The sequence below is a fragment of the Rhinatrema bivittatum genome, chromosome 2, assembly GCF_901001135.1.
Source record: "Rhinatrema bivittatum chromosome 2, aRhiBiv1.1, whole genome shotgun sequence".
In the NCBI taxonomy this organism is placed as follows: domain Eukaryota; kingdom Metazoa; phylum Chordata; class Amphibia; order Gymnophiona; family Rhinatrematidae; genus Rhinatrema; species Rhinatrema bivittatum.
In genome coordinates this window covers 54,725,848-54,753,647 of record NC_042616.1, presented here as the reverse complement: position 1 = coordinate 54,753,647, position 27,800 = coordinate 54,725,848, and the positions used below count along the sequence as shown (strand labels likewise).

The 27,800-nt window shown below is 43.9% G+C and overlaps 1 protein-coding gene across 1 annotated transcript in view; it reads right to left on the bottom strand.

The window, feature by feature from the left end:
* Window positions 1-9,126: 9,126 nt before the first annotated feature.
* CDC25A (cell division cycle 25A) overlaps window positions 9,127-27,800 on the bottom strand; it is a 130,724-nt gene continuing 112,050 nt past the window's right edge. The window contains exons 14-15 of the mRNA XM_029588162.1: window positions 22,888-22,999; window positions 9,127-12,374 (exon numbers count right to left, since the gene is read on the bottom strand). Of these exons, the coding sequence (XP_029444022.1) occupies window positions 12,234-12,374; window positions 22,888-22,999 (253 nt within the window). The 3' untranslated portion in view covers window positions 9,127-12,233. The remainder of the gene's footprint in view (window positions 12,375-22,887; window positions 23,000-27,800) is intronic.

The window sequence follows — 27,800 nt, the reverse complement described above, 5'->3', positions numbered from 1 at the left end:
CTTCCGGATCCAGGTCCGACAGCTTCTGCATTGGCGTCACGACACATCGAGCCGCTGGGACGAGGGAAGGGAACATGAGTTCCGTTAGGGCTCCTCTGTTCCTGGCGTGCCCCACCGTCAAGTGGTGTGGGACTATGGCCATCTGTTACACTTAGCAGTCTAAACGCCACTCACGCCTGGCCTGTCTCCTCTGTACCTGTGCCACCATACCGGGTTTCAGAGCGAGATGGACGTTTACGTCCCCGGCCTTACCCTCGAGGACTCCGGAGACCGTCGGAGTCAACAATCTTCACCGGCTCGTCTTGCGGCGATCCACGTCGGATGGTAAGTACCCGCTTCGGCGGCATTCCCATAGAGTTGTGTTCTCCCATTCGGACCGTGGTTCGAAAAGTTCTGGGTCATGTGCATTTTAGAACTGTATTAGTGTCACATATCGCTATGTTAGCTATGTTAGCCACAATATCAGGAGAACCCCTCTATCTTCTTGGGATTGCAGCAGGGCTTCTTCTCTTGTCAGTAACAAGTCCCTGTGCCGACCAATGCTCTGACTCTTGGTTCCCTCCCAACCAAGGTCCAGCTGCATTGGCTGATCTGCTAAACATGAGATTCAGCAACCATTGCCCCATGTACAAGTCCACCTTGAGGCCTGGCCACAGGTCTCAGTGTCTCCTTGTACAGCATACAGAAATGCGGGTACCACTTACCGCTCACACACCTGCAGGAGCCTACATGATATCCTCCATTGGGACACCTCCTGGTCTCCCATCTGGTCAGATATCAGAGCGGCCACCCCACCTTGTACCAAAGTCCCGGTACACTCCCCCAGGCGCTACGAAGTGCAGAGGGGAGAAGGGAGGGGGGTTGGGGAGTTTTAATTGCACTATTCTTTCTTTTAACAGAAAATAGTTACTCTCCGCACATCCTGGACCTAAGAAAATCCAACTTTCTTTAGACGTCACAGGTACAATGGTATCTTTGGTTACCATCACTCCATACTGCAGTAAGTACATTATTTTAATGTTTCTATGTGCTTTATGGTGAGTCAACATTACAACCCCAAGCTCTGCCGCTGGCACCAGCTTCGGTAAGTGAACTGTCTCTTGCATCACTGTTGGTGAATGCTGTTTTCTCTGCGGAGTGTAACATCATTCACTTTCCTTGCATAGACTACTGCTAACCACTTTCACTACATGCAAGGAGCTCTCACTTTTTTCAGGACTCACTATACATTTACTAACTGGGATTACTGTCACTGCCATAAATCCCTTCTGTAACACTTCTGGACACCACAGTCTTAAGACCCTCTTGTCCAGCATGCGCACAGACATTCTGATACATTGTTATATGTCCCTGCGCATATTTTCCATAACCTCAGCCTTTCAACTTTTCATGGTTGGGCTATGGGGTTTCTTCCCACTATGCATTTTTCTCATAATTCAAAACTGCTATGGGTTATATTCAGTGACATTCTATACTCAATGGACCTAAGTGGTTTCATTGCTTTCGTCCCTGATTCTTATCCCAGTTCGAACTAGGACCTAGTCTCCTTCGACTCATGCTCGCAATTCCTTAGGGTTATAAAGTTTCTCCTGAAAGCTGTCAACCCATTATGCATCTATTGCACTCCAGCATAGTTTCTCATAAACTTCCTGGACGTTGCACCCATGAGTTATGCCCTTATGCCTTCCAATACTGCTTTTGCAACAATTCTTTGTGCATACAGACAGACAGCATAGGGACAATGTGCTTTCCAACTCATAAGCACGCATTACCTCTTAGCTGCTCTGCTAGACAGCTGCGCAGCTCTACCCTTGGCCCTTGTTCACTTCATGCGTCCTTGGGCCACATATCTAAGAGATTTAATGAACGCTCTATCAGACCATCTCCACGTAGGTTCTATCCTCTCGAATGGTCTCAATTACATGTGTACAGGGCAAATCTTTTAACGCTGAGTTTAACTAAACTTTCCTTGGCGTCTGCATCATTCCATACGATGCACAGGTTCTGCTCCCTGCACATGTTTCCTATGCGTTCCCTTAGATGCCTTTTCTTCCATCAAAGGCCTCTTCAATATATCTCTTCTGCTGCCTCTCGTAGCCAGCATTCTTCTAATGTTGAACTGGGATGGGGTTCAGTATTCTTTTCCCCACTCCCTGACTGAGATCAGTATGCTTTCCCATACTTCTCAATCCATCATATCAGTAACCTTTTATTCTCTCACCAGTCAGTCCCAAATCATAGACTTACTGATGTTCTTAGGTTCTGGTAGCGTCACAAAACCTTCTAAACATAAATCTTGCCGTTTAATATGGCAGGCTTTACCTCCTGACGCTAAAAAAAAAAAAAAAAAAAAAAAAAAAAAAAAAAAAAAAAAGAGGTATTACCCCTTTTACTTTTCCACCATTTTTTCTTACTCCCTCGGATTCTGTTCTCCAGACATCCTCCACATAGATACACCTTTCTCTTAGGAGGTGTATCGTTTTGGGAGTTGGGTTCCCGTTTTCGGTAATCCTCTCTGAGTCGGCTTACCATGGATTATCCACTGATCAAGCCGCCTCTATTTCTCTAATCACGGAATGAACATATATATTCTCCTTATAAGTCTCATACATTCTACGTTTGAGCCTTTCCATTCCTCTCTTCCACAGTTTGGCAAGGGAACTTCTTTCCCTCTTAATGTCATTCCTGCCAGCAGGGTCCGTGAGTTATGCACTCTTTCCATACTCACCTGACTCCGTTCCTCTGCCACTGAGTAGTTCTACGCATTCAACTTTCTATCCTTTTCAGGTAGATGTTGTATCTCCTTTCCTCAGGAAATACTCTATTAATTTTTCCTAACCTCTCTCTCTCGCCCTAGGGAGAGAGTGGGTTTTCCACATTCCTGGACAGTAATGCTGCGCTTACATTCTATCTACATTGCACTGCATTCCATGTGAATTCCACTTGACTCTTTCCTTCATGCAAGGGTCAAGCTGCTACTTCCAGTGGCCACACAGACCTAATCCTTCTGATTAAGTGGTCTATATTTCCTTTCCTACCAACAAGCAGACATTTCACTACAACACTGTGGGTATCCACATACTGTTGTGTCCGTCTTAGCCTTAACAGCTTCCCTTTGGTTACTGCTGCTTGTACTTTTTTATCAGGTTGCAGCCTGGAGTCCTCTCCATACCTTCGCAGCCTATTATTGCTTACATTTGACTAGCCGGCATGCTCCATGTTTGGCCAGTCCGCCTACTCTTACTTTTTTTCAATTCACTACCCAACATCCTTCCACGAACCCATTATGGTGTTGCGGATGCCCTCCGTTCCCATTTCCACCTCAGTCGTTACGCCTTTGCGCATCTGCGGTGTATCTGGTGCATTCCCGGGCATCCTCAGCTCGGTACTCACCCATTTGTGAGGACTACCATCCTGCTTGTCCTGTGAGAAAGCAAATGTTGCTTACCTGATGTAACAGGTGTTCTCACAGGACAGCAGGATGTTAGTCCTCACGAAACCCGCCCGCCACCCCGCGGAGTTGGGTCTGTATACTTTTATTTTAGTTTCGCTTGCGCTTTTTAGCTATAAGACGAGACTGAGGGAGACACCTGTGGCTCACAGGGATAATTGCAGGCTGGGCATGCTCAGTGCACCCAGTGTGCCAGTGTCAGTCAAAGCTTGTTGAAACTTTGACAGAAAAGTTTTCCGTACAGGGCTCCATCCTCAATGTCACCCATTTGTGAGGGCTAACATCCTGCTGTCCTGTGAGAACACCTGTTACATCAGGTAAGCAACATTTGCTATCTCATCACTACCTCTGCCCTACTTCAACCACAATACCATTTCTGGCTCTATTATCCTCCATCACCACCCTCTGGTGTTCTTTCATACTGCTCCCCCTCTGGCTCTTACACCTCTGCTGCCCCCATCCTTGGTTTGTTCATGCCCCGCCACCCCCCCCACACCATTTCACATACTAAGCACCCTTCCTCCATGGCTCTCATGCAAACCCCATCCCAGCCCTCCTTTTTCCCTGTTCCCTCCACCTTTGCCACAACTTCCTCACCCTTGCTGCAGAACACATAGTAGCATGGACCTTGAGAGGAATAAGGAGCCAGACAATCCAATCTGTTTTGCTGACTTTAGAAAGAGGGGATGTCATTCACTCCCTCCCTCACAGCATTCAACATCTTGTGCTGTCCACCAGCATTCATCCTCAACTCTCAAAACATTAACCCCTTTTTTGTGTCATTCCTCTAGAAGCATTCACTCCCACTTGCACTACTCTCCCCTGAAGCATCAATATCTTCACCTATCACATTCTCTTCTCATGCTACCCCCAAAGCATTCACCCACTCTCAGTGAAAGTTTGGCCTAATTGAAGCTCTGGGTGACTCCCACCTCACCTCTAACGTTAGCTTAATGCTAAGTTGTGGAAACACTGATCTACTGGGCCTGGAACTGGGTTTATGCCAGCTTTGCTGAGGACAGCACAACTGAGAAAAGCCTTCTACTCCAGGCAGGTGGGGTGGACAGGACAGAGAGGGCTTGAGCAGGGAGCACAGAGAAGAGCTGTTCCAACCCCCCTCCTGTCATCACAGCACAGCTGATTGCAGCAGAAACAGGAGCAAGTAGCTATAGCAAGGAGCAGAGACATTTTACTCATCCCTGCTCTTCCCCTCCCCTCTTGCCGGAAACCAACTGGAGGACTGGAACAAAGAAGTAAGGCTTGAGTTGACAGGACAAAAAAAAGCCAGGCAGCTCCTTGCTCCAGCCTCTCCCCCATCCTGTCTCCCCCCCCCCCACCCCACCCTCTTCTCTGCGGTAGTGCTCAATTTTGCACATGAAAGTCACAGGTTGGCCACTCCTGCTATATACTGTGAGAGATCAGGGAAAAAGGTGCCCTCTATATCCATTTGCTAGTAGGCAGTATAAACACCTGCAGGTGGATTAGTCTTGCACAATGAGAAATAACTACTTACCTGAATTTCATTTTCTTTAGTACAGACAGATGAATCCAGAACCAGTGGGTTATGCATCTCTTCTGGCAGATTGAGACTGAGCAAACCTGACAGTATACATACACTTGAAGCCCCCACCTTTCACTCCTCCACTCTAAACCCCTCCCCCTGCCCCTCTCCCCTCACCCAAATCTTCATTGTAAAAAATGTACTTGTATATAATTTTATTGCCTATATATAATCATGCTCCCACGCTTATAATCATATTACCTTGCTTATATCTTTCTTGTACAATAATTTCCCTTCAGGTTTCCCCCCTCTTACCACCCCCCAGTTCTTTTATCAGTTTCATTGTAAAGCCCTGTTGGCCAGTTTTATGTTACATGGAAACCGATGTGATGTTTGCATAACGAACGTCGGTATACAAAAATTTTAAATAAATAAAAATAAATATGTACCCCTACAGTGCTCTCTGCAAAAGCCAACTGTGGACAGATGAACATTTAGCAATCAGCCAACAGGAAACACTGAGCTCAAAGAATGTATTCCATACTAGTCTAGGGACTAGATTAACACTTAGCAGTAACCCCTAGAAACATAGCCAGGCAGGAGGATCGTAGCACAATCATTTGGCAGCCAAGGGTGAGAAACTGGATTCATCATCTGTACTAAAGAAAAGGAAATCAGGTAGTAAAAAAAAAAAAAAAAAAAAAAAAAAAAAAAAAAAAGGAAAAGAAATTTACACTTGTGTGGTTTCACATTATAAACTCACATGAAATATAGGTAAAGCACATTTGCTAATTGTTTATACAGGAAATCATGAAATACATGAGTCATGCAGAAGCCCACATAATAGGGGACAATTTTCCACAAAAGAAAAGAAGAAAGTACTGCCGGGGACTTTCAATCCCATTTAACCAGAATTACTTTTACCAAGAATCTCTCAAGATCTGCTGGATACATAAATAAAGTTACTACCATGAAAGGAAATGACACTTTCATGGAAATTTCAAATAAAAGGATGCTCCTAAATCTAACACCCTAGCCTTCATCAGGAGAAAGTTTCCTTCTTGACGGGACATCAGGAAACATTTGTAGTTTATGTCCACAGAAAATACTTTCCTTATACTTAAAGTATTGCTGAAAAAACATCTATCAGAATCTAACAGAAAAGTTACTTTGTATTAATATCAGAGTCAATGAAAGATGAAATTAGGACTTTCTATTGGTGTTGCTACATCAAAGGACCCTTCTGAATCCCCCCTCTTTTTAGTAGGTAAATATGAATTAGATAAGAAAATCTTATCCAAGAATTGGAGAACCTCCCTAGCATATTTAAATAACTCTACCCCAGATAGGAGGCAGGTTATAAGGAAGTTTATTCACTAATTTTGTTGAACAGAGGCTTTTCTCCAAAGTTTCACATTGATGAATAATCAAATTTTTATACCGAAATTGAAGTTGATTGCAATTGATATAATTCCATTTTACAATTTCACTTCAGATTCTAATCTTATTGATCTACAATCTAATTCAGAAAACTTGAGGCTTTTTCAGTATAAGGGTAATTGACTTACTGAATTTATTTTCAATTCTAGAGGTAACGCCATATATCCGCTGAAGGAACATTCGACCAACTAGTATCGACCCACCTTTTTAACCTTCCCACCCATTCCCTTCTCCCCCCCCCCCCCCCGTTTTACCTCCTCTGATAAGTCACCCACAGAATTTTGTGCTAGAAACTGCCTAGGACAATTCTTCCCATCCAAAAATTCAGATACTCTATATGTAATCAATTGTTCGTTGACTATTTTGTTACATGGCTCTCCAATTGTACTCGTCTAATCTTCTCTTCTAACACCCATGTTTATGCTCCCTATTTTTTGTAACTGCCTTCTGTATCATTAATTGGTTTTCCCCCCCTAGTTATATTGTAAACCTGTACGATAAGACTTGGTCTTGAGCATCAGTATATTAAAAGAATTTAAATAAATATCTCTAAGAGAAGCTTCTGCAGATTCATCACTAATACTTAAGGATCCTTCCTTTAAAAAATTTAAGGAAACCAGAACTGTAGCACATAAGATGCATCTTCAGAAGACATTTTACCCATATCTATTACTGCCCCAGTCAATGACTTAATTGGGTGCATGATTAGGATCCAAAACTCCTTGAACTTCCTGAGTGGTCATATTTAAATGCTTCGAAGAAGTAAAAGTAGAGATTTTCTTGTAACATACCAGAAGATTGGGATTTGGGAGAAGGACATCGTGCTTCTGGGGATAAGGATATCCCTCATTCTGTACTTGAATCATACAAATGATGAATTAGCCATAAAAATGTTTATCCATTGGCCCTTGGACTAATACTGGTGTGGAGGCTGATGTAGAAGCAGATGTCAGAGCTTTAGCTTTCCTTTTCCTTCCCATAACTTATTGAAAAAGTCAGGCAAAAAAAAAAGACAGCTTAGAGGGGCAAGCCTCTTCTGTGTGCCAGACCCCACGATTAAGAGTCCTCAGGGGTCTTAGTTAGGGCAAGGTGTCCCAGGAAGTGCCCGCAGATGGTAGAAGCCTCCAGGTCCCGGCAGAGACTAGAAACAGGCAAGGTTCCACCCCAGTAGTTTCTAATTTCTTAGCGTTCAGCTAGATGAATCCAGGACTAGTGGGATACACAAGCTACTCCCAAATAGGGAGGGAGGCTGCTTGCAGTCTCATCAAAACCACACGTGCAAAGGCTGTGTCCACTGGGCCTGCACATGCTTAACAGGCAAATAAGAGGTGTGTCCAGCTGTATTCACACTGCAAAAAAATGTGACCAATCCTATGCCTTGAGCACCCAAAAACCAAGTGCCCTCAATGTGGCCCAGATTGTGCATAAAAGAAAGTGCATGTCTAAATTAGACACCACTACCAACTGGACACCCAAGCAGGTGACCAACTAAGCATCAAAAAAAAACTGGGCACACTTCCATGAACAGAGTCCTGAAGAGGGCAGCCTTATGTACCAGAAACACTGCTGCAGCCTACCACACAGAGAAGTCTGAGAGCAGGGCCTAGTCCAAAAGGGCTGCTCAATCTGCCCATGTCCCTTAAATTACCTCAGAAGTGAGAATGAACAGACTGGTGCACCAAGCACGGAGACCAGAGGAAGGAGGATGCCTACAACCCCCTCTTTTTAAGCTTTATCTGAGCTCAGCCCACCCTGAGTACAGAGTCAGTCTCTGATTGCAGGGGGAGAGGGCATACCCTGAGCTGCACTCAGCTAAAAGGCAAGCAGATTCAGGAAGCTTTTACAGCTAAGTCCACACCAGCCGAAAACCAGCTACTGGACTAAGGTACTCATCTGATGGAAATCCAACATATACATATCACCTCAGGGAGGGACCTTATGGTATCACCACAAGAGTGGGGCAAATTCTTCTTCTCTTTCTGAAAACTTTTAAGCAATCCCCAGTAGGGAGATGCACATCCAGCATGTGCTGGAGACTGAGAATACTGGTGGGCTGACACTGCAGAAGTATATATATTCTGTGATGTCAGCTTTGCTCCATCTACTGGTAGAGGTGCATAACCCACTGGTTCTGGATTCATTTGTCTGAACACTAAATACTTTAAGTCATTACATTTAAAGCTAGAGAGAGGAAATAGGTAATAAGGGCACCTCATCACTTTGCAATACCACTATGCTGTAAAATCTTCAATTGTCAAGTTAGGAGTAGAGAGAACCAACATTTCAGAACATAAAGTCTAAAGAAATAAAGTACAAATATTAGTTAAGCACAAGAACTTGATACCGAAGATACAGGACCCAAAATTACCCCCCCGAATAGTGCTGTAGACTAGAGAACATTTAAAACTTAGATACCAGATCATATTCAACAGGCCACTCCTACATTTCTTGCATCACTCTTAATGTCACATTTGAGACATCACTTGTCTCCCAACTGGAGAGCACTACAAAGAGGTCACATCTCACCTAATGCCTTGCTTAAAAAAAAAAAAGGAAAGAAAGTCAAGTCAATGGTTCTTACCTTCACAGGGCAGTAACAAAAAGAAAAGGCTCAGCTGGCAAGTGAACATAAACCAAGTTGCCTACAGGAGTTGGTCTACTCGTATTAAGCCACAGAAGTGCTAGTCATCACAGCTGGGCTGGAAGAGTTTTTCAAATCACAACACCACACCCACACGGTTTTAGGTCATTTATTTTCTTTGCAAGGCTGTATTTCAGAATACCACACTGATGCTCCAATGAATTTGGGACCCCTCAACAATACTTGCAACTTCAACATACCTTCTAATCCCAGCCTCTCCTGAGCATATTCCCAGCATCCAACAGCTGAAATGTAAGAAAATGAACAAGACCATATAGAAACTGGGTCAAAGTTATCTTGAACAGAAGTTAAAAGCTGCCCTAGGGGAAATACCAGAAGGCAAAATGTAGTACTCAAAGCAAACCGGTCTCCTTGGGAAGTCTTCCACTCTTGTATTCGTTTCCAGTCCCATGAAGATGCAATCCAATTGGCAGGGTTCTTCCCTATGAGCTACAATAGCTGAACTATTAAAAAAACCCTCAAGGATGCAATTGCACAACTAAATAATATTTTACTATAAGGAACCTGTGACCCAGAGAGAATTTCTATACACAAGACATGTTCACAGTCTCACTTCCAGCTGAAGGGATGCAATGTTTGATACTAGCAGTAAACCTAGAATCTGACCAAACCATGTTGTTGAAACTGTGGCCCTAAACTATTATACATAGCCACACACCGAGTCAAACATGTAATACTGTCTCAAGGCCAGATGGAAAGGAGTTTCAGCTCAAGTTCATGATGAATCGAGAAAGTGTAGCCTCCCTCCCACCCGAGGCCATAAATCCCAACCTGAAATTCTTCTAAAGAAAACCCAGTCTCATACAAGGGAATGCCATAATTAGCTCTGAAGTTTAGCCACCAGAATATTTTGTAGTACTAAATTAAAACACTGATTTAAAAGTTGTAAATAGCAAATCCCCACATGAAGATTCTGAGTGGACAGCATATTAAAAATCTAAAAAAAAGGATATTACTAACAAAAGCCATTATATAAAAACAGTGATTCATGTCACTTCAAAGGCGACATATGTTCAGGCTATAGGCATGGGCTTTCTCTAACTTCTAAATTAGATCTGCCTTCCCCAAGAAGTGAATACAGCCTATGAAAGAAGTTGCAGATCTTCTAAGGACAGAGTTTTCTTACTCCTGTGATGAGAAAACATCCTGAAGTTCAGTTTGTTGCAACTTCCAGGTTCTGCTTCCTCCATGTACAGACAGGAAAGTGCAATTTGCAGGTAACCTTTACTAAGTGACTAAACAGGGAATAAAATAAAAGCTAAAAATCCCAAACCCTCAGAAAGGTAAACAGTACTTGTGTCTTCCTTTCCATCCCGTGCCCTCTCCCAAACTCTCTGATCCGAGACCTTGATGCTGAAACCCACAAACACATCCGAAGTGCTTTTTATAAACTTCCTCCAAAAGCAGTCATGGTGGGACCCACCTTTTCAGTTTGTGGCAGAGGTGTTCACAGCTTATCCGAGTTACAAAAAACTGGCAATGCGCTGGTCATGCTGCACAACGCATGGCAGCCTGGGGTAACAAAAAATGGGGACGGGCAGGCAGCTACTGAATTTAGTCTCACCACCGCAAATCAGCCCTATATTTAAAAAAAAAAAAAAGGGTGGGTGGGAATTATGAGGTAGCAATGAGCTGCTGCACCAGGAAGAGTTCTACACTGGCTAAATGCACACCTCTTACCTGCCCCTTCACCCAGGACCCACAGAACAAACCATGCTAAGTCCCTACTGCCTTCCACAACACACACATTAAAACTGTGTTCTATTTTTCAACAGGGTTTATGTAACACTTGGACAATCCACTTAAAACAATGACTTTTTTTGTTTTTTATTTATTTTTTTTTTAATTAGTCACCTCACTTCAGTATAAGCCCAATGAAATAGTAGCTCTCTCATGTACTCTTACAACAGTTACATCTTCAAAGCGAGCAGGAATGGAAATGTAAATATACTGTTCCAATGGGCTCACCCTGCAGGGAGATTAAGCGGCTAAGAACCTGCCAACAGCGGCTACCACAAGGGCTCCAGCAACACAACCTTCAACACAAATAAAATCTTGGGGATAAGGCATTCCATCTAACACTTTAAATACAATTCAGCTAGTATGCAGGGAGCCACTCTACTAGGGACAACTAGCTTTATTTTAATAAGCGTATACCCAAACTTAGTGGCTCGCCCCATGTTAGCCGAATTATATTTGTCACATCAATTCTTAAAAACAAAAGCCTTGCAATGAAATTAAAAAAAAAGTGACATGACTTTAGCCTGAGCTGATGGCAATTCTCTTCAGAAGAAGAGTCTGAGTTGCCTACAAATCTCAAATTCACAAGCGTCTTAGGCTAGATGCTGCTGAAGGTGCATCTTATTAGATAAGTATTTCCCAGGTAGAGGTCTGATACATGCATTCTTACCCAAGGTACAACATTCAAGAGGAGATGCCCTCATTATTACACACATTAACCTAAGCAGCGTTGTCAGCGGGGCAACAGTAAATCAGGCCTGGCAGCAGCAGCTGGAGCAGAGGACTGGCTCCTGTGGCTGGCGGCCGAGTACTTGCCCTCAAAATACCTCATGTGGCTTGTTGCCTTGAGAGGAAGGGTCTAGTGCAAAATCTCTTATCTGCCTTAGACCCAAAAACGTTAAACCTATTTGTTTTCACTGCACATCACGTTTAGAAACTTTAAAAGAGGTTGTGAAGAGAGCTCCAAGCTGCCTTGGCCCCTTTAGCAGATACAAGGTACTTGTTAGTATCATAAAGCCTGTAAAACTGTAGCAGTTTTTTTTTCTTCCAGAGCTCTATGCACGTCCATTTCTCTCCCCTTCCTTATTTCATAGCCCCCCCCCCCCCCCTCGGAAAAAGACATAACTGTTGTAATAAGCACTAAAAATGATCTCGCTTTCACTTTTAGCAGCAGCTTTCAACCAGTGCACATTTCAGGCTCGCGTGCAATTGTAGGGGGGGGTGGTCACTTCCATTATCAACCAGAGTATATTCACATGAAGTAGTCCTGTATTGGAGCAAGAGTTACTGGGAAAGCCAGAACGCAACTGTGCCTCCCGTTTCTTCCACTGATCCTGGCTGTTGCCTTATGCTACCCCCAACTTTGCGCCACACTGTCCCCTGGCCACAACCCGAGCGGCCATTCCACCGTCCCCCACAAAACAGAGCCACTCCAGCCCTCAGAGCTTCTTGAGGCGGCTGTACAGTTCGCGCTTGCTCTTCTCCCCTGCCCATGTTCTGCTCTTGCTGCGGAATCTTTTCAGGTCGTCTTTAAAGTCTTCATGATGCATGGGCCGGTAGCTCTGTGGCTCACACTGGGCCTGTGAAAAGAAAAATAGATTCAGCTGAAGCCAACTGGAACTGGTAGGTAGCAAGCTAAAGACAGATACATGCAGAGTTTGCAAGACTTGCTTTAACCAGGTATCCATAAATTTTGTAGACAGCTGGAAAAATGAGAAATTGCTACAATAGTCACATTCTGTGAATGCCACAGCCTCACATCAGTTACAGGGCCTTCTGAAGGAGATGAGACTCCAGCCACTCACAGGTGTGGTGAAATACCAGTCCACAATCAAGCCACAGGCACCTAGGAAGTTTCTGGCCTCTATATTAAAACACACAAAACGCCTACAAACATAAGAAATTGCCATGCTGGGTCAGACCAAGGGCCCATCAAGCCCAGCATCCTGTTTCCAACAGAGGCCAAACCAGGCCACAAGAACCTGGAATTTACCCAAGAAGATCCCATGCTACTGATGCAATTAATAGCAGTTGCTATTCCCTAAGTAAACTTGATTAATAGCAGTTAATGGACTTCTCCAAGAACTTATCCAAACCTTTTTTGAACCCAGCTACACTAACTGCACTAACCACATCCTCTGGCAACAAATTCCAGAGCTTAATTGTGCGTTGAGTGAAAATTTTCTCCAATTAGTCTTAAATGTGCTACTTGCTAACTTCATGGAGCTCCCCCTAGTCCTTCTATTATCCAAAAGTGTAAATAACCAATTCACATCTACTCGTTCAAGACCTCTTATGATCTTAAAGACCTCTCATATCTCCCCCCCCCTAGAGAAAAGGTTTCTCTAGGAGAGCAATAAAACCACCTGGAGTCATGGTCATTGTTAAGGATGACACCTGATGGCCAGATTTGGAGCCAATGTTTACAGAACTCTGGAAGGAGCTATAGTGCATGGCTCCCAGTCTCAGGATGTTTGCTGCAATGACCAGAACAGTGAGTGGGTCTAAAAATAGGAAGAAACCACTGGGTAGTTGCTAATGAAGGCTCATTGTGCCTGAAGTCTAGTACTGGTCCCAAATGAACTGGAATACAGAAACAAACACTACTAGGTCCAAAGAGTTATCTTGTTAAAAGCCAGTCTGTCGTGCCGATCTGGATAAAACAACTTACAGGATACACCCGCAGGGATTAAGATACTGGAGGCTAAACGACACTTTACTAGGAGACAAATCTGCCAGTCCATATGTACAGCTATAGCAGAATTCCAGAGGTTTTAATGGGGGAATTGACTAAGTCCAAAAATATATATTGGGCTAGCTTAAAGGCTGTTCCTAGGGGCAATTTTATTCAGGCATCACATCAGAAAAAAGTGAAAATGGACAAGATCACAAAATTGACTGCTGAGCGCGCCAAATTAGAAAAACAGCACAAAGAATGTCCATCGCGTACAATATATGCCCAAGTACAAATCGCTCGAACCTCCCTAAAGAAAACGCAGGCTAAAGACCTCTCTTTTCAATTACAGCGTGCTAGACAGATACATTTTGAGTGGGGGAATAAAGCAGGTAGACTACTTGCATGTAAGCTGAAAAAGCAGCTAGAGCAGCATCTCATTACAGGTATTAAGGGGGAGGATGGTACTGTTCAGGCTATACCCTTGGAAATTCAACGGTTTCAACAGTTTAATGGAACACACTATGCCGGGGATACTGACATTGCGGGGGAAGGAATTGCATCCTACTTCGCTTCTATCAAGTTACCTCAGCTCACAGGAGGAAAAGCAATACTTTGAAGCGGAAATTTCGTCCCTGGAAATACAAGCCATACGTGAACTTAAACCCAATAAAGCCCCGGACCTTGATGGATATACGGGTGCTTTTTACAAAACGTTTGGGGACCAAATTGCTCCCCATCTTATTGAAGCATATAACGCTTTAAGGGAGGGTGATTTGCTAGCAGCTGGTGCAAATGTGGCAGGGATAACAATATTAGCTAAGCTGGGCCACAATCCTAGGGATTGCGGGTCCTATCGGCCCATTTCCTTAATTAACATTGACCTTAAAATGTTAGCGACTCGTCTCAATAGGGTGATGGCAAAATTGACTCATCCTGATCAGGCGGGCTTCATCCCTGGTAGGAAAGCAGCAGATAACGTCCAGAAGATCATAGATCTATTGTGGTGGGTTAGGCAACACCAAGCTCCAGCAGTATTACTGGCAGTAGATGTGGAAAAGGCCTTTGACATGGTCCACTGGTGTTTTCTTTCAGACTTTAGAAAAGATGAATTTTGAACCAAACTTCTGCAGATGGATGGCTAAATGATAGACCGGAGGCCCAAGTCAAGATAAATGGGGTGTATTCAGACCCATTTCCCATCTGTAGAGGTACAAGACAGGGATGGCCATTATCCCCTTTGTTTGCACTCTTCTTGGAACAGTTTACCACGAGTGTTAGGGCTGATTCGTCCATCACAGGCATACAGATCGGGGACAGATTATAAAATGTCTATTCGCCAACATGTTATTTACGTTAACGGAGCTGCAGACGTCATTAGCTAGAGTAGTGGACCTGCTGACCGCATTTAGTGCAGTGTCTGGTTTTATGTTGAATATTGATAAGTCAGAGGTATTGAATGTCTCACTTACCCCCGATCAGGTTGAATCTTTGAAAACTAAATTCCAATTTAAATGGGCTAAGTGCAGTATTAAGTATCTAGGCATTTATCTCAGCAGTCAATTAGAGGACTTATTCAAATTGAATTATACCCAGATATCGGCCAAGATGTTCAAGGATCTTGATAGTTCATCCAATTATTCTATTGCATGGACAGGGCATACCACCATGATTAAAATGAATGTTCTCCCTAAGTTCAATTATTTTTCAGTCTTTGCAGATTCATATCCCTACTAAGATTTTGAAATGCTGGCAGAAAAGATGGTTCGCCTTCATCTGGAAAAGACGGCCACCCAGGGTAGCCCAAAAGGTGCTGTACCAACATAAATTGAAGGGTGGACTGTGAGTCCCAAACTTGCAAGTCTATGCCACAGTGCAGCTCAGTGTAATTATCACATGGCATAAAAAGGGTAAAGTGCCAAGCTGGGTAGCTATAGAACAAACTGTGTGGGAAAATATGCCCATTAGTGCCCTCATCTGGCAGCCACGGGAGACGTGGCGGGTTCAGGGTACACCTACTTTGCCATTGCAAACCACGTTGCGAGTCTGGTCACAGTGGAAGCATGTCCTAACCGGAGTTAGAACTTATTTTCACAATACTCATCTGTATTACAACACATTCTCTTCGGGATGGAGTCCGCTTTTTTCAGAGCGTGGCAAAATAAAGGCATTAATACATTGGGGCAGATATGGGGGAGCGACAGACAATTATCTTATACACAGATTGAAGAAGCGCATTGCATATTTATCCTTATCAGTTAAGTCAATTCATCTGCCAGGAAGGTATAAGTAGGGGAGTTGTCCTGGGGGCAGGTTGCAATTTGAAGGTTGGTGGGAGACCATGGACAGGATTAGGGGAGGCCTATCCAAGGTGTATGGTCTTACAGCCCACCAAACTTGAAAGCAAGAGGTATTTTACAGCATGGGATCAGGATTTTACATAAATCTTTTTCGAGGGAGGAGTGGGAGAAGATATTTTTCCATACTAAGGGATGCTCTGTTTCAGCTTCCCTCATGGAGAATAGCTATAAAGTATTGTTCTGTTGGCATTTTACACCACAAAGGCTCTACTGAGCAAAACTTAGCTCTATTGATTTGTGCTAGAATAGTTGTAGGACAGAGAACTTTTTTCCCCACATGTGGTGGGAGTGTTCCCAAGTAAGCAGTATATGGAGGGCTGTCTAATGGCTATGTGGAAAAAGGCCCAGGCACCATCAGTAGATGTGATTCTATACAAATTGGACAATATGAGTATTCTCTACCAGATGACAGCACAACTGCCTCGATTTCATCAGGTCTGGACTCCATATTTAAATTGGAGATGAAGCAATTTGGATCAGCAGCAGCCACCTCCATAGAGGGAACAATAAATAAAGACTATTGGACACTTTTTTTTAGTACACTTGTATGTTTATTGAAACATTATTATACTCCAGATAAATGCTGTGATGACTGTAAAATATGATTTGTTTTCTATACCTGTTGCAGGTTGATGTTCAGTTTTAACATGCTCAAAAGATTTCAATTAAAAAAAAACAAAAACAGTCCGTCATAACTGACTGCTTCTGAAAGTCAAAATACTTGCCATTTCAACATAAGGAAAATTTTGGTCCTTACCTGATTTTCCAAACTAGTCAAGATGCATGTGTTCTCCCCTACCAGCAGATGGCGACAAGAGCTTCACACTGTACTCTTGGTATTTAAGCTACTGTGCCACCTGCAGTGTCTCAACTGTGTAACAAAGCTAAACTAAACTAAAGACTCCCTTAGTTTCCTTGAGCAGAGCAATCAGTGAAAACCTTTCCTGGAAACCCCTATTTCCAAAAAAGGATGAAATGCTATAAGAAAAACCAATGATTGTACCCTGATAATATACACGAGAAAAGATTGGTCTTCAGAATTCAAGGACAGAATTCTGGACTGGTCTTGTGGGACTCAGAAAAATTAGGCAAGAACCAAACTTTCCTTCCTTATTGTCCTCCAGACCAGTCCAGAGGCATGGGATGTACCCAAGCTTCACTAAACTGGGTGGGAAACAAAGACCTGCTTGCAAAACACTTGCACCACACACCTCTTGGCTCCTGAACATCCAATTGGTAATGCTTGGCAAAAGTGTGCAATGAAGATCAAATAGACACTCTACAGATTGAGAGACCAGCTGGCACTCGGCCCAAGATACTTGAATCTTAGTGGAACAGGTTCTACAACCAATTGGTACTTCTAGGTCCTGGAAGATGTAAGCAGATGAGATTGCCTCTAATCCATATAGCAATAAAAGCCTTTGATGCGTTCAGCCCCATGTTAAGACCACTAAACACAAAAAGGTGATCTACTCTCCGAAAGCTATTTGTGATCTTCAAACACATGAAAAGAATCCTACAGACATCTAGCACATGAACATCCTGACTCCATGCTGCAGAACAGTACTGCAACCTCTTAAGACACCAGCAACTCAATTGACTGGCTTGGATGAAAATCAGAAACCACTTTAGGTAAAAAAGGAATGCCTCAAATAGAAACCTCTTCTGAAATAAGGAAAGTCTACACGATAAGGCTTGCAACTCCAAAATTCATCTGTGAACAAATAGCTACCAAAATCACAGCCTTTCGTGCAAGATATTTCCATGATCAGCTCAAAGGGAGGCTTATAGATTCAAGACCAGACAAATTCTATGGTGGTACAACCTGCTTAACAGGATGCAGATGCTTCATACCCTTCATAAAAATGGACTACATCCAGATGTGAAGCAATAGAACCACCATGAACTTTACCTCTGTAAAAGGATAACACCGCTACTTGCACCTTAAGAGAATTTAAAGCAAATTCTGTTGCAACCCTTTCTGCAAAAACCAGCATCACTGCAATGGAAGACTGAAGAGGGCAAAGAATTCCTGACACCAAGACTCAGACACCTTTCAAACATAAGCCACAGAGATACTTTCTTGCACCAAGGTTGTAATGACCTTTTTGGAATAACCTTTTACTCTCAAGAGCCAAGCCATGATAAAAGTGATATGTCCTTTCCAAAAAAATTCAGACCATGAGGCAACAGTCCAAGGACATGAGATAGATGCAATAGTAGGCCTTGTGGTGGAAGGACAAGATCCACTCTGGGGCTACCAGAATTACCAGACCTTGATGCCCATCATCCACATCATCACTCTTCCTATTAGTGGCCAAGGAGGAATTACATAAAAGAAGTTCCTCAGGCCATAGCTGGGACAGAGCATTGAGACCTTCTTACCCCAACACCTGTCTCAGACTTTAGAATCTCAGCATTTTGGCATTACTACTGGAGGCCATCAAGTCCAGTAGAGGTGTACCTTGCCTGGATCTGATGAGGGAGAACACTTTCTGCTAGCTCCCATTCCCTAGGATCCAACATATGCAGGCTCAGAAATTCTGAAGTGCGACCCCAGCAACATCAGAAGCTGACAGAACTTTCATATGCCATTTGGCCTACCTGAGAAATAGCCCTGCTTCCAAAGAAGCTACTGGGCTCTTGGTTCCTCAATGCCTATTGATCAGACAGCACTCACTACCTTGACACGGACCAGAACAGCAAAGCCTTAAAGAGTGTCCAAATGATTAACCAGGCAACCTCTACCACACCACTGACCCTGAGCCATTTGTCCCTGACAGATAGCCCCCCCCCTCCCCACTAGCCTGACAGACTGGAATTAGAAATACCAGATTGGAATTAATCACTACCACCCAATCCCCTTGATAAGTTATCCTATGCCAGCCACCAGGAAAGACAACTTGGCATCCTCCCAAAGAGGGAATCCTGGGAATGAGCTTTCTATCAGGAAAGAGGAGCTCTCTGCAACAGTCTCATATGAGTAGATGCCAAGTTACTAGATCTAGGGAAGATGCCACTTAGCACCTGCAAATCTTAAACTCTGGGAAGTCTGAACCACAACTGCCATACCTGCCCCTAAAGCTTCAACTGTCTTTACAAAGTTTAAACAAAAAAAAAAAAAAAGACACCCCTTACCTACTCTTGTCTCAAAGAGAGCCCCCAAGTATTCTAAGCTCTGAGATTGAATCAATTTCTTTTTTTGCAAAACTGATCACTCAACCCAGGTTCTGTAACCTAATGACTATTAGGGATGTGAATCGGATCCGATATTGGATCCGATTCACATCCGATATCGGATCCGATTCACATCTATAGAGATGTGAATCGGAACCAGAATCGGATCCGATATCGGATCCGATTCACATCCCTAATGACTATCCTGTTCACCACTCGATGACAATCCTCCTTGAATGTTGCCTGATGTGACGAATCAACTAAATATGGGTGCACCAGAATTCCCGTTATGCACAAAGTCACTGCTACGACCACTATCATCTTAGTAAATGTGCACGGAACTGTCACCAGACCAAAAGGGAGTGTATGGAAAATGCCCCCCAGCACTGAAAACATGAGGAATCTGATCTCTGGCCAGGAAAATGTAGGTGTTTCCAAAGGATGCCAGAAATTCACTTTCCCAGACCACTGCAATTACAGAACAAAGCGTTTCCATATGGAAGTAAGGCATCCTCAAACGGGCATTGACTTAGATCCAATCAGGCAGATACAGAAACGCGGGAGAGCGGGTAGGCCAGTGTCCTGGGCGCGCAATCCAGTAAAGAAAAATATGCTAATTAGGGCCCACTAATGCGTCCCTAGCACCTCCATTTTGCCAGGAGCGGCGGCTGTCAGTGGGTTTGACAGCAGACGCTCGATTTTTCCAGCATCGGTTTGAGCCCACTGACAGCCACGGGTTCAGAAACAGGATGTCGGCAAAATTGAGCACCCGGTTTTCAACCTGCGAGCCGATTTAAACATTTTTTTTTACTTTTGGGACCTCTGACTTAGTATTGCCATGATATTAAGTCGGAGACTGTACAGAAAAGCAGTTTACACTGCTTTTCTGTACACTTTCCTGTTGCCGGCAGAAATTAACGCCAGCCTTTGGGTAGGTGCTAATTTCTGAAAGTAAGATGTGCAGTGGGAATAATTAAGCGCCCGCAACTTGCAAAGTTTTGGGAAGGGGGTTGGCTGCGCGTTTTCGATGCACTATTACGCCTTACTGAATAAGGGGTAAAGCTAGCATGTCGAAAACACGCGTCCAAACGCCGATACAACGGAGTGCACTGTATCAGCCTGAATATTGGCTGAAATGTCCCTTTTTGGGAACCACAAAGTAGAGATGGAATACACCCATGATCCTGTTCCTTTACTGGGACACGAATTACTGCGGTCAAGGGGTGATGAGCTTGTTACGTGATATACTGAAGAGAGAAGATATCCCCTAGGAAGAGCTCTCTGGACCTAGACTATCAATCCATCTCCATCTTGGCTGTAAACATTTTTTGGCCTAATAGATGTCCCATGACATGCCCTCAATGTCTGCCCGTTATGCGGACTGAGTCAGCAAATCCTTGAAATTGGGGCAAAAAAGTTAATGGCACAGCAGCCCAGACTGAGGAGCAGACTTAAGAATGCCTATGGACACAAAGCAATTGCAAAATGTTCGATTCCTTCTTGACCAAACTTGCCTCTATTAATCGTGAGTTGGCGGTGACCAAAAAGGTGGTGTCCATGCAGGGAAATGCTTTGAAGATTGAGACCATAGAATTGCAGGTGGAGGAACTGAAGCACAACGGAAAGGAGGCAGCCTGGAGTGGAAATAAATGAAACCACTGGACAAGCTTGATATTGAAAATGAACATCCAATTAGTTGGATTCCCAGGGGGGAAGCTCAGACTGGACTTTTTTTTTTATGAGTGCTGGGGATGAACATGAAAGGGTATGGAGGGCACTGCAGTGGAAAGCCCGCCTCCTGTTTCTTCATTGGTTAAGAAACCCAGGATATCTTACAGTATCTTCGCTATGGGCTATTGGCAACAGGCTGGGCTGTTTGTAGGGAAGAAAGTACAGTGCCTTTTGAGGAGTTGGATAAGTGTAATCTTGATCCCAGATCACACTCCCTGTATCTCCAGATCCAGTGTGCATTTGATAGACTAGCAGGTAGGGAACAGATAGCCTGGCTTCCAAGTTTAGTGGAACATTCAGCCATCCTAAATTATCAGGGGAAAATAGTGCAGGTATTTCCCTGTCCCTAGAGGGTTCACAATCTAAATTCTTCCTGAGGCAATAGAGGATAAAGTGACTTGCCCAATGTCGGTCACAAGAAGCAGCAGTGGGATACCCTGGTTCACTGCCCATTACTCTAACCATTAGGTGGCTACTCCACTCCATTCCTTAAAAAACCAAGGCTTTAACTGACCGATGGAATGGAAGGGTCCTAGGGGGACCTCAAGCCCACCAAGATGGAAGCCTCCCCTTCCTGCCTTTGATCCCTAACTCAGTCAGGACCTGAGCAATTCCTCACATCTTTATAAAAAAAAAGCCCTCTGGGATCACCACATTCCACTACCGAAGTCTCACCTTCTTCCAGAAGATTCCCCCTTGCATCAAGGCCCCCAGAGGGGTCAACTGGGAACTGAGTTGGAGAGCTCCGGGAAGGATTCTCCACTTCAACTAAAATCTGGCTTGGAAGCCAACCCTCTTGGGATGAGACAGGCTGAGTGCCCCCCACCCCACACCCACATCCCCGAAGACGTCCTTTTAAGCAGGAGACCCACTGGAAGAAGCATCTTTTTTTCAATCAAAAAAAAGCTGTGCGCACAAATTCTGGAGAGAAAAAGCCCTCTGCTTTGCAGAGTTGCGCAAAAGCACCCCCTGCAGAGTCTGAAGTTCAAGCTCTCCATGGCAGGAAAAGTAGGGAGACCTTCACGACCCTCTCCTGCAGTTTCCTGTCCCATGGGAGCGGCCTCTAAAATGGCCACCGCTCCTGCTCGCTGCATGCCTAGTTGAGAAGCTGTTCCTGCAGCCTGAGGCTGTTGCCTTTTATCCCCACCCAGCAGTGGCAGAATGGCCATCACCTAAAGCACCCTCCCCCTCCCTTGCACAGAGGCCAGAGGACAATATCACCCTCCAGTCTCCACAGTGCTTTCCCACACTGTCCAGACACAGCATTCTTGAAAACAAATGTTGCATGAGAACAGAAGAACACTCTGTAAATAGTTCTCATCCTCCATACACCCAAAACGTTCCTGAAATGTGTCCCTGCCCTGCACAAACTCCTGCAGCTCAGCCTCAGTGGCTTTGAGCTGCTCCCCGCACTGCCTGTGAGCGAGTTTTTTTTTGTTTTTTTTTAGTCTAGAGATCTCGCCATCTAAAGAGTAGGCAAAAAATACTTCCCTGAATCATGTCTTCCTTGAAGCAGGACTGGACCTTCCAGGGAAAGGAGGCATAGGACATGGGATGAGGGGAGCCAGCTCCACTGGCTATCAAACCCTTTTAACAGGGCAAAAGCTAAAAAGGGCTACCAACCTCTCTGCAAGATTGAACCTAACAACCTGGGAGCAATTTCTGCACACCAGAGAGTCTGCCTGCAGGTTAGATGCCCCTACTGCCTGCTGGAGACAATACTTAAGAGACTACAGGTAGTTAAAGTACCAAGGGTACAATGAAGCTTTTGCTCTGTCTCCATCTGCTTGTAGGGGAGAAGAACCTATCATCTGGAATGGTCTGGAAGATCAGGAAAGGCAGGCTCTTTAGCTACAGTGAACAAATACACAGCACTCTATGTACTAACAGTCTGACCCAGAAAAGCATCGGGCAGAGCAGGGGACACCACAGTTCAGACCCTGAGTTTCTACCTATCACAGAATAGGAGGTACAAAACTTCTGACCAAGGTCCCTAGTGTAATGTGCATACAAAAATAATGCCCTTTGGGTGGCACAAGATAACCAGACACAGAAAATGCACACATTGTCAGTAAGTCATGTTTTTATACAACAGAATAAAAGCTTTGCAGGAGACTGGATATGACCCTGCTGCAGGAAACAGCTACTCACCTGATACTTTAAGAAGAAGTCTTTGTATCCCCCCTTCAGCAGGTACAGCTCAGGGTAGTGCAGGGTTGGATACTCGTTTGCTTCCCTGTCTTTTTCTCTCACAAACCGGCACCTGGAGAGGAATGAAATGTGGTCAGTCTCATATTCCTATAGTTAAGACACATTCCATCAGGGGTAGAGCAACTTTACACGCATCTCAGACCAACTCAACACTGAGGGACAGAGTGACAAACATTTAAGAGACTTACTCATGTTAAAAGTAATAAAAGTCAGTATCCAACTGGTAATGTTATGCTCAAGTTCTGGCCAAATGTTTACTAGCACCAAGCAGTGTGAGAGAAGTGGTCGTGTTCTTCCTTGCACAAGAATCAGTCTTGTTGCCCTCTTATGAGAAAAGCAGACTACACAGAAGTCTGTAGAGGTCTGGAATTGCTGAGAGAAGCAGACTTCCTGTCCAATTGAAACTCATGCAGCACCAAGGGGTGGTATGAATGCTTGTCCAGCACAGAACAATCCTACTTGCTATCTGCTGTAGGACAAAACTAAGCAGTTCTGACATCTGAAAACTGCACAACACTCCAAGAGGGGAGCCTATACTGAGTCTATCATGACAACATAGAAAGCTGTGGTACATAAAGACCACAATGGCCCAACCAGTCTGCCCAGTAGCCAAATATCTACTTTGTGTATATGTGCATAGAAATTCCCATGTGGAACCTAGGATACCTACTCCTGCTTCCCACATGTGTCTTAGGGTTGTAACTGCTGCTCCATGCAGGTACTCATGCTTTCAAAGAAGCACAAAAAGACTATATACAGCTTTTTGCATTAAAGAAATTGCAGGTTTGTTGTGGGGATTTACCTGATCCATGGTAAAAGGACCAGTTGTAACCAAGCCTGGGGTAAGCTGTGAAAGCTTGAGATTCTGGAGCATGTTTGCAGGAATGCACTTTTTTGCATTATCCACTATACACTAAAGGCAATTTTACTGAAAAAAAATTGTAACATTTTATAATTAAAAAGATTGGAAGAGATTGTTTTTTATAGTTTGTTCTTGTACAGTGCTCTGGGTCCTTGGAAAAGAATATAAAATTAAAAATAGAACCTTGTATATTCTGAACTCCCCCCCCCTTCCCATTGTTCCTCCATTTTAGGTTTTTTTTTTTACCTTTAATTCAATCTACAATTTCCATTTGCACCCACCTTTTTTTACCCCACCCATTCACTACAGATCACCTCTCCCCCTCTCCAGTATTCTCTCTCTCCAAGGCCTGAATGTAATCAGCTTTGTTAGGCTATGCTCAAAACCACAAGCTGAAATGTAATTCTGCATACAACTGTACTCCCAAATGAGGAGTGTGGAGAACGGTAACCGACCCAGCATCCTCTGCTCTTAGCCTATGTGACCTCAAAGTGACTTGCTGAGCATGACTTGCACAATTTCCAGGACATCTGGACAGGCAGTTGAAGCTGGCTCCATACAGTGACGCCTAATCATAGGGTCAAACAAAGCAGAAGCCAACAGAGGGAGCTTCAGGCTATCCTTCACAATAAGAGGCACTCTTTCTCTGGGTTTCTATAAACACAGCCACAGATGTGTTAATTACCCTGACCAGCAAGTTTAGCAGAACAAAGGACTATCTAGAGAGTGATGGTAAATGGGCCCCACCTGGGAGAAGTAATTAGGGCAGTTTAGGGATAATCACATTATGCTGTTGACATGACAGCCTATGTAAATGATTCTTAGGGCAATCACGCAATGCTAGAATCTTCTACAATATTGTATGTTATCTATAAAAGGATCACTTCCTGTATGCAATGAGATGCTGGTGGACAGTTTGTAAGAAATGCCATCAGCATCTCCCAAGAATACTTATATTGTTCAATAAAAATTATGCTTTCAATAAAAATTATGCTTTCAATAAAAATTGAAGCATCAAAAAATGAAATGGCACTTAACACAATATAGCAAGGAGTTATGTACATAACCTTGAGTAAAACTGAACAAGCTCCGTGCTCCTCGCTGTAAATCTCATGTTAATCAAGGCATTAGCTATTAAACCCATGCACCTCTTTGCATTGGGAAGAAACTTGTTTTCTTAACACTGGAAAAGAGAGCTGCTTACCTGGGAACCAGATGCATCTCGGCCAAAAGAGGCTATAAGAATCACAGTCCATCGGTCTTCTCTCAATTTCAAAAGTGTTTTAATACTAGCAGTACTGCAGAAATATGCATACAGAAGCCCACTGCCCCAATGTAGGGCAAACTCAGAGCTAGTTTGTCCTGTGCTTGTTTTATGAAACAAGTGTGGAACCTTCCTATTCAGAGGATGCAAACATTGCAGGAGCATCCCACTAGTGCAAAACCTGGCTTGCTGCCCTCAGTGTAGGGACCATTTGGGTGGTTCCAGATTTGACTCAAATCTGTCCACCAGGACATTCTCCATGCCTGCTAAACACATGGCACTGAGAACCAATCCTTGAGAGAGGACCCAGCTCCACAGCTGGGAGTCTGAGGCGAGACCTGTCAATTCCTCCTTTTCAGAGGCACAGTCTATTCTGTAGCTATATCCATAAGAGAACTGAGGCAGACTGATTGGTAGGCTGATAAAAATGCATGTGTTAGCTGATCCTCAGCTAAGACCTGAGGGTTGTTTCAGCTTGGATCCTGGAGCCTGCTAGTGCCCCATATGGACTGGAGATCAACAGGATGGAAGGCTTTCAACTTAGTACCGATGCCTGGCCATCAGGTAGCTGAAGAAACTCCAGCAGCAGCTCAAAGATTGGATGATACCCCTTGGCCTTCCTGCTTGTTGATGTAACATTGCAATCTAGTTCATTTGAACTGACTTCTTTGCTGGCCAATCTCTGAAAGAGATTGCCTATCACTCACCCTTAGCTTTAGGAAATTTATTAAAAAACCTCCTCACAAGCAAACCAAGAGATCCTGGGTGCAGAGCTCTCTATATAAGCTCCCCACTCCAGGTTGGACACATCTGTGGTAAGGACAATTTGAACCAGAAAAATATGAGGGGTACCTCTGGTCAGATTAGACTTGTCCCATCACCAGGACAGGGAGTGCCTGTGCAGCTGTGACATGGATACTATCCCATAGATCTTGTGTTGCTTTCATCAGCTGAGATCAGAGAGTCCATTGGGTTCTCTTCATGTAGAAACATGCCAAGGGAATGACGAATTAGACAATAAAGACCAACATCCTCAATATGTTCCATGTGGATATCTGACTCAATGGATCCTTTTCACTGTGGATATCAAAATGATAGCTCTCATATGTGGAAGGAAGGCTTTTGCCCAAGTTGTGTTTAGCAGAGCTCAGATACTCCAATTGAGATGACATTCAAGTGGGACTTTGGGTAGTTGACAATGAATCCTAGTACCTCCAACACACTGATAGTCTTGTGCATAGATTCTGTGCTACTTGCCTGCAAGATGCTCTTCACCAGCCAATTGTTCAGACAGGGATACACACCCAAGCTTTTGTAAGCATGCCACCACCACAGCAAGGCATTTGTTGAAGACACATGGGGTTGAAGCCAGGCTAAGGCAGTACGTGATACTGGCAGTGACTCACCATAAATAACAACCTTGTTATATGTACCGCCTCTTGGCGTAATTTTTATGTTTCAATGTAAACCGATGTGATCTGTATTTTAATACAGGAACACCGGTATATAAAAATCTAAAAATAAAATAAATACATAAATGAGACATTTCCTGTGATAGGGGAATCTGTGTGGGTGTAAGCATAGAGATCGCGAGCATAGCCAATCCCCTTTCAAGAAAAAAGATTATGGTGTCCAGAGAAAGCATCTTGAACTTTTTTTTAGAAATCTGTTCAAGGCCCTTAGGTCTAGGATAGGATGGCATCCTATTCTCTTTGGAAGTCAGGAAGTACTTGGGGGAATAGAATTCTTGCCCCCTTTTCCCTGGTGGAAAAGGTTTGACTGCCCTGGTCTTAAGAGGAAGGAGAGCTCCTTCTAAAGCAGTTCCCAATGTGACTAATAACCCCAACCTGGGTCTGGGAACTGATCTGATGAAAGACCCAATAGATTTAAAATTTGTATTCTCTTTTGACAGAAGAGTCATAGGTACAAAGTTACACTGAGCCAACAATTTATGCAAGACTTCAATCTGCTATTAACAGCAAGGTTCTTTGGTAGGCTATGCTACATGATCCAGTCAAAGCTTTGTCCTGGGAATTGACTGGGATGCTTGCTGAGGCCTACAGCCCACTGCTGCCACAGGTGGGCACATGGACTATGTTGTGCTGGGACTGAGGGAGCAGAGAATAGCACTTCCTCAGTTGGAAAAATTGCCTCCTCTCCCCAGCCTTGGATAACGAGTCTGGAGTGGCAGTGGAGAGCTGTTTTGTTGCAGTGTTCATGGATGTGCTAACACTGCAGTCATTTTATCTTTGAAGATATCCTCTCCAGATCATGGCATGTCCATGGGTCTTTCCTGGACCTCTGGTCCAGGTGAGTAAGCACCAATCCCTACAGCAAAGACTCTCGATGAGATTTTGAAAACATTAAAAGATCAAGCGGACAGTGTATTTTCTGCATGCCATTCCCTTGTCCACCAGTGACTTGAGTATCTTGTTGCTTCTGAGAAAGTTGCATGGCTACCCTCTGCATCTGCTGCCCTATAAAAATCTGATAGGAGGCTATGTGTACATTTAGCATAGCTCATTTTTCTCCCAAGAATGTCCAGAATCCAACATGAATTTCATCCACCTCCCTGTTAATGGGAGCCACCGAGAAGGGGGGTGCTCTCAAATCTTCATCTGCACCTCCTGAAGGATTTCATGGACCAGGACTGTCATTTCCACCTTGGGGGGGAAGAACCACTAAAATTACAGTATGTCCAGCATCTTTATGCTGGTTTCATCTTCT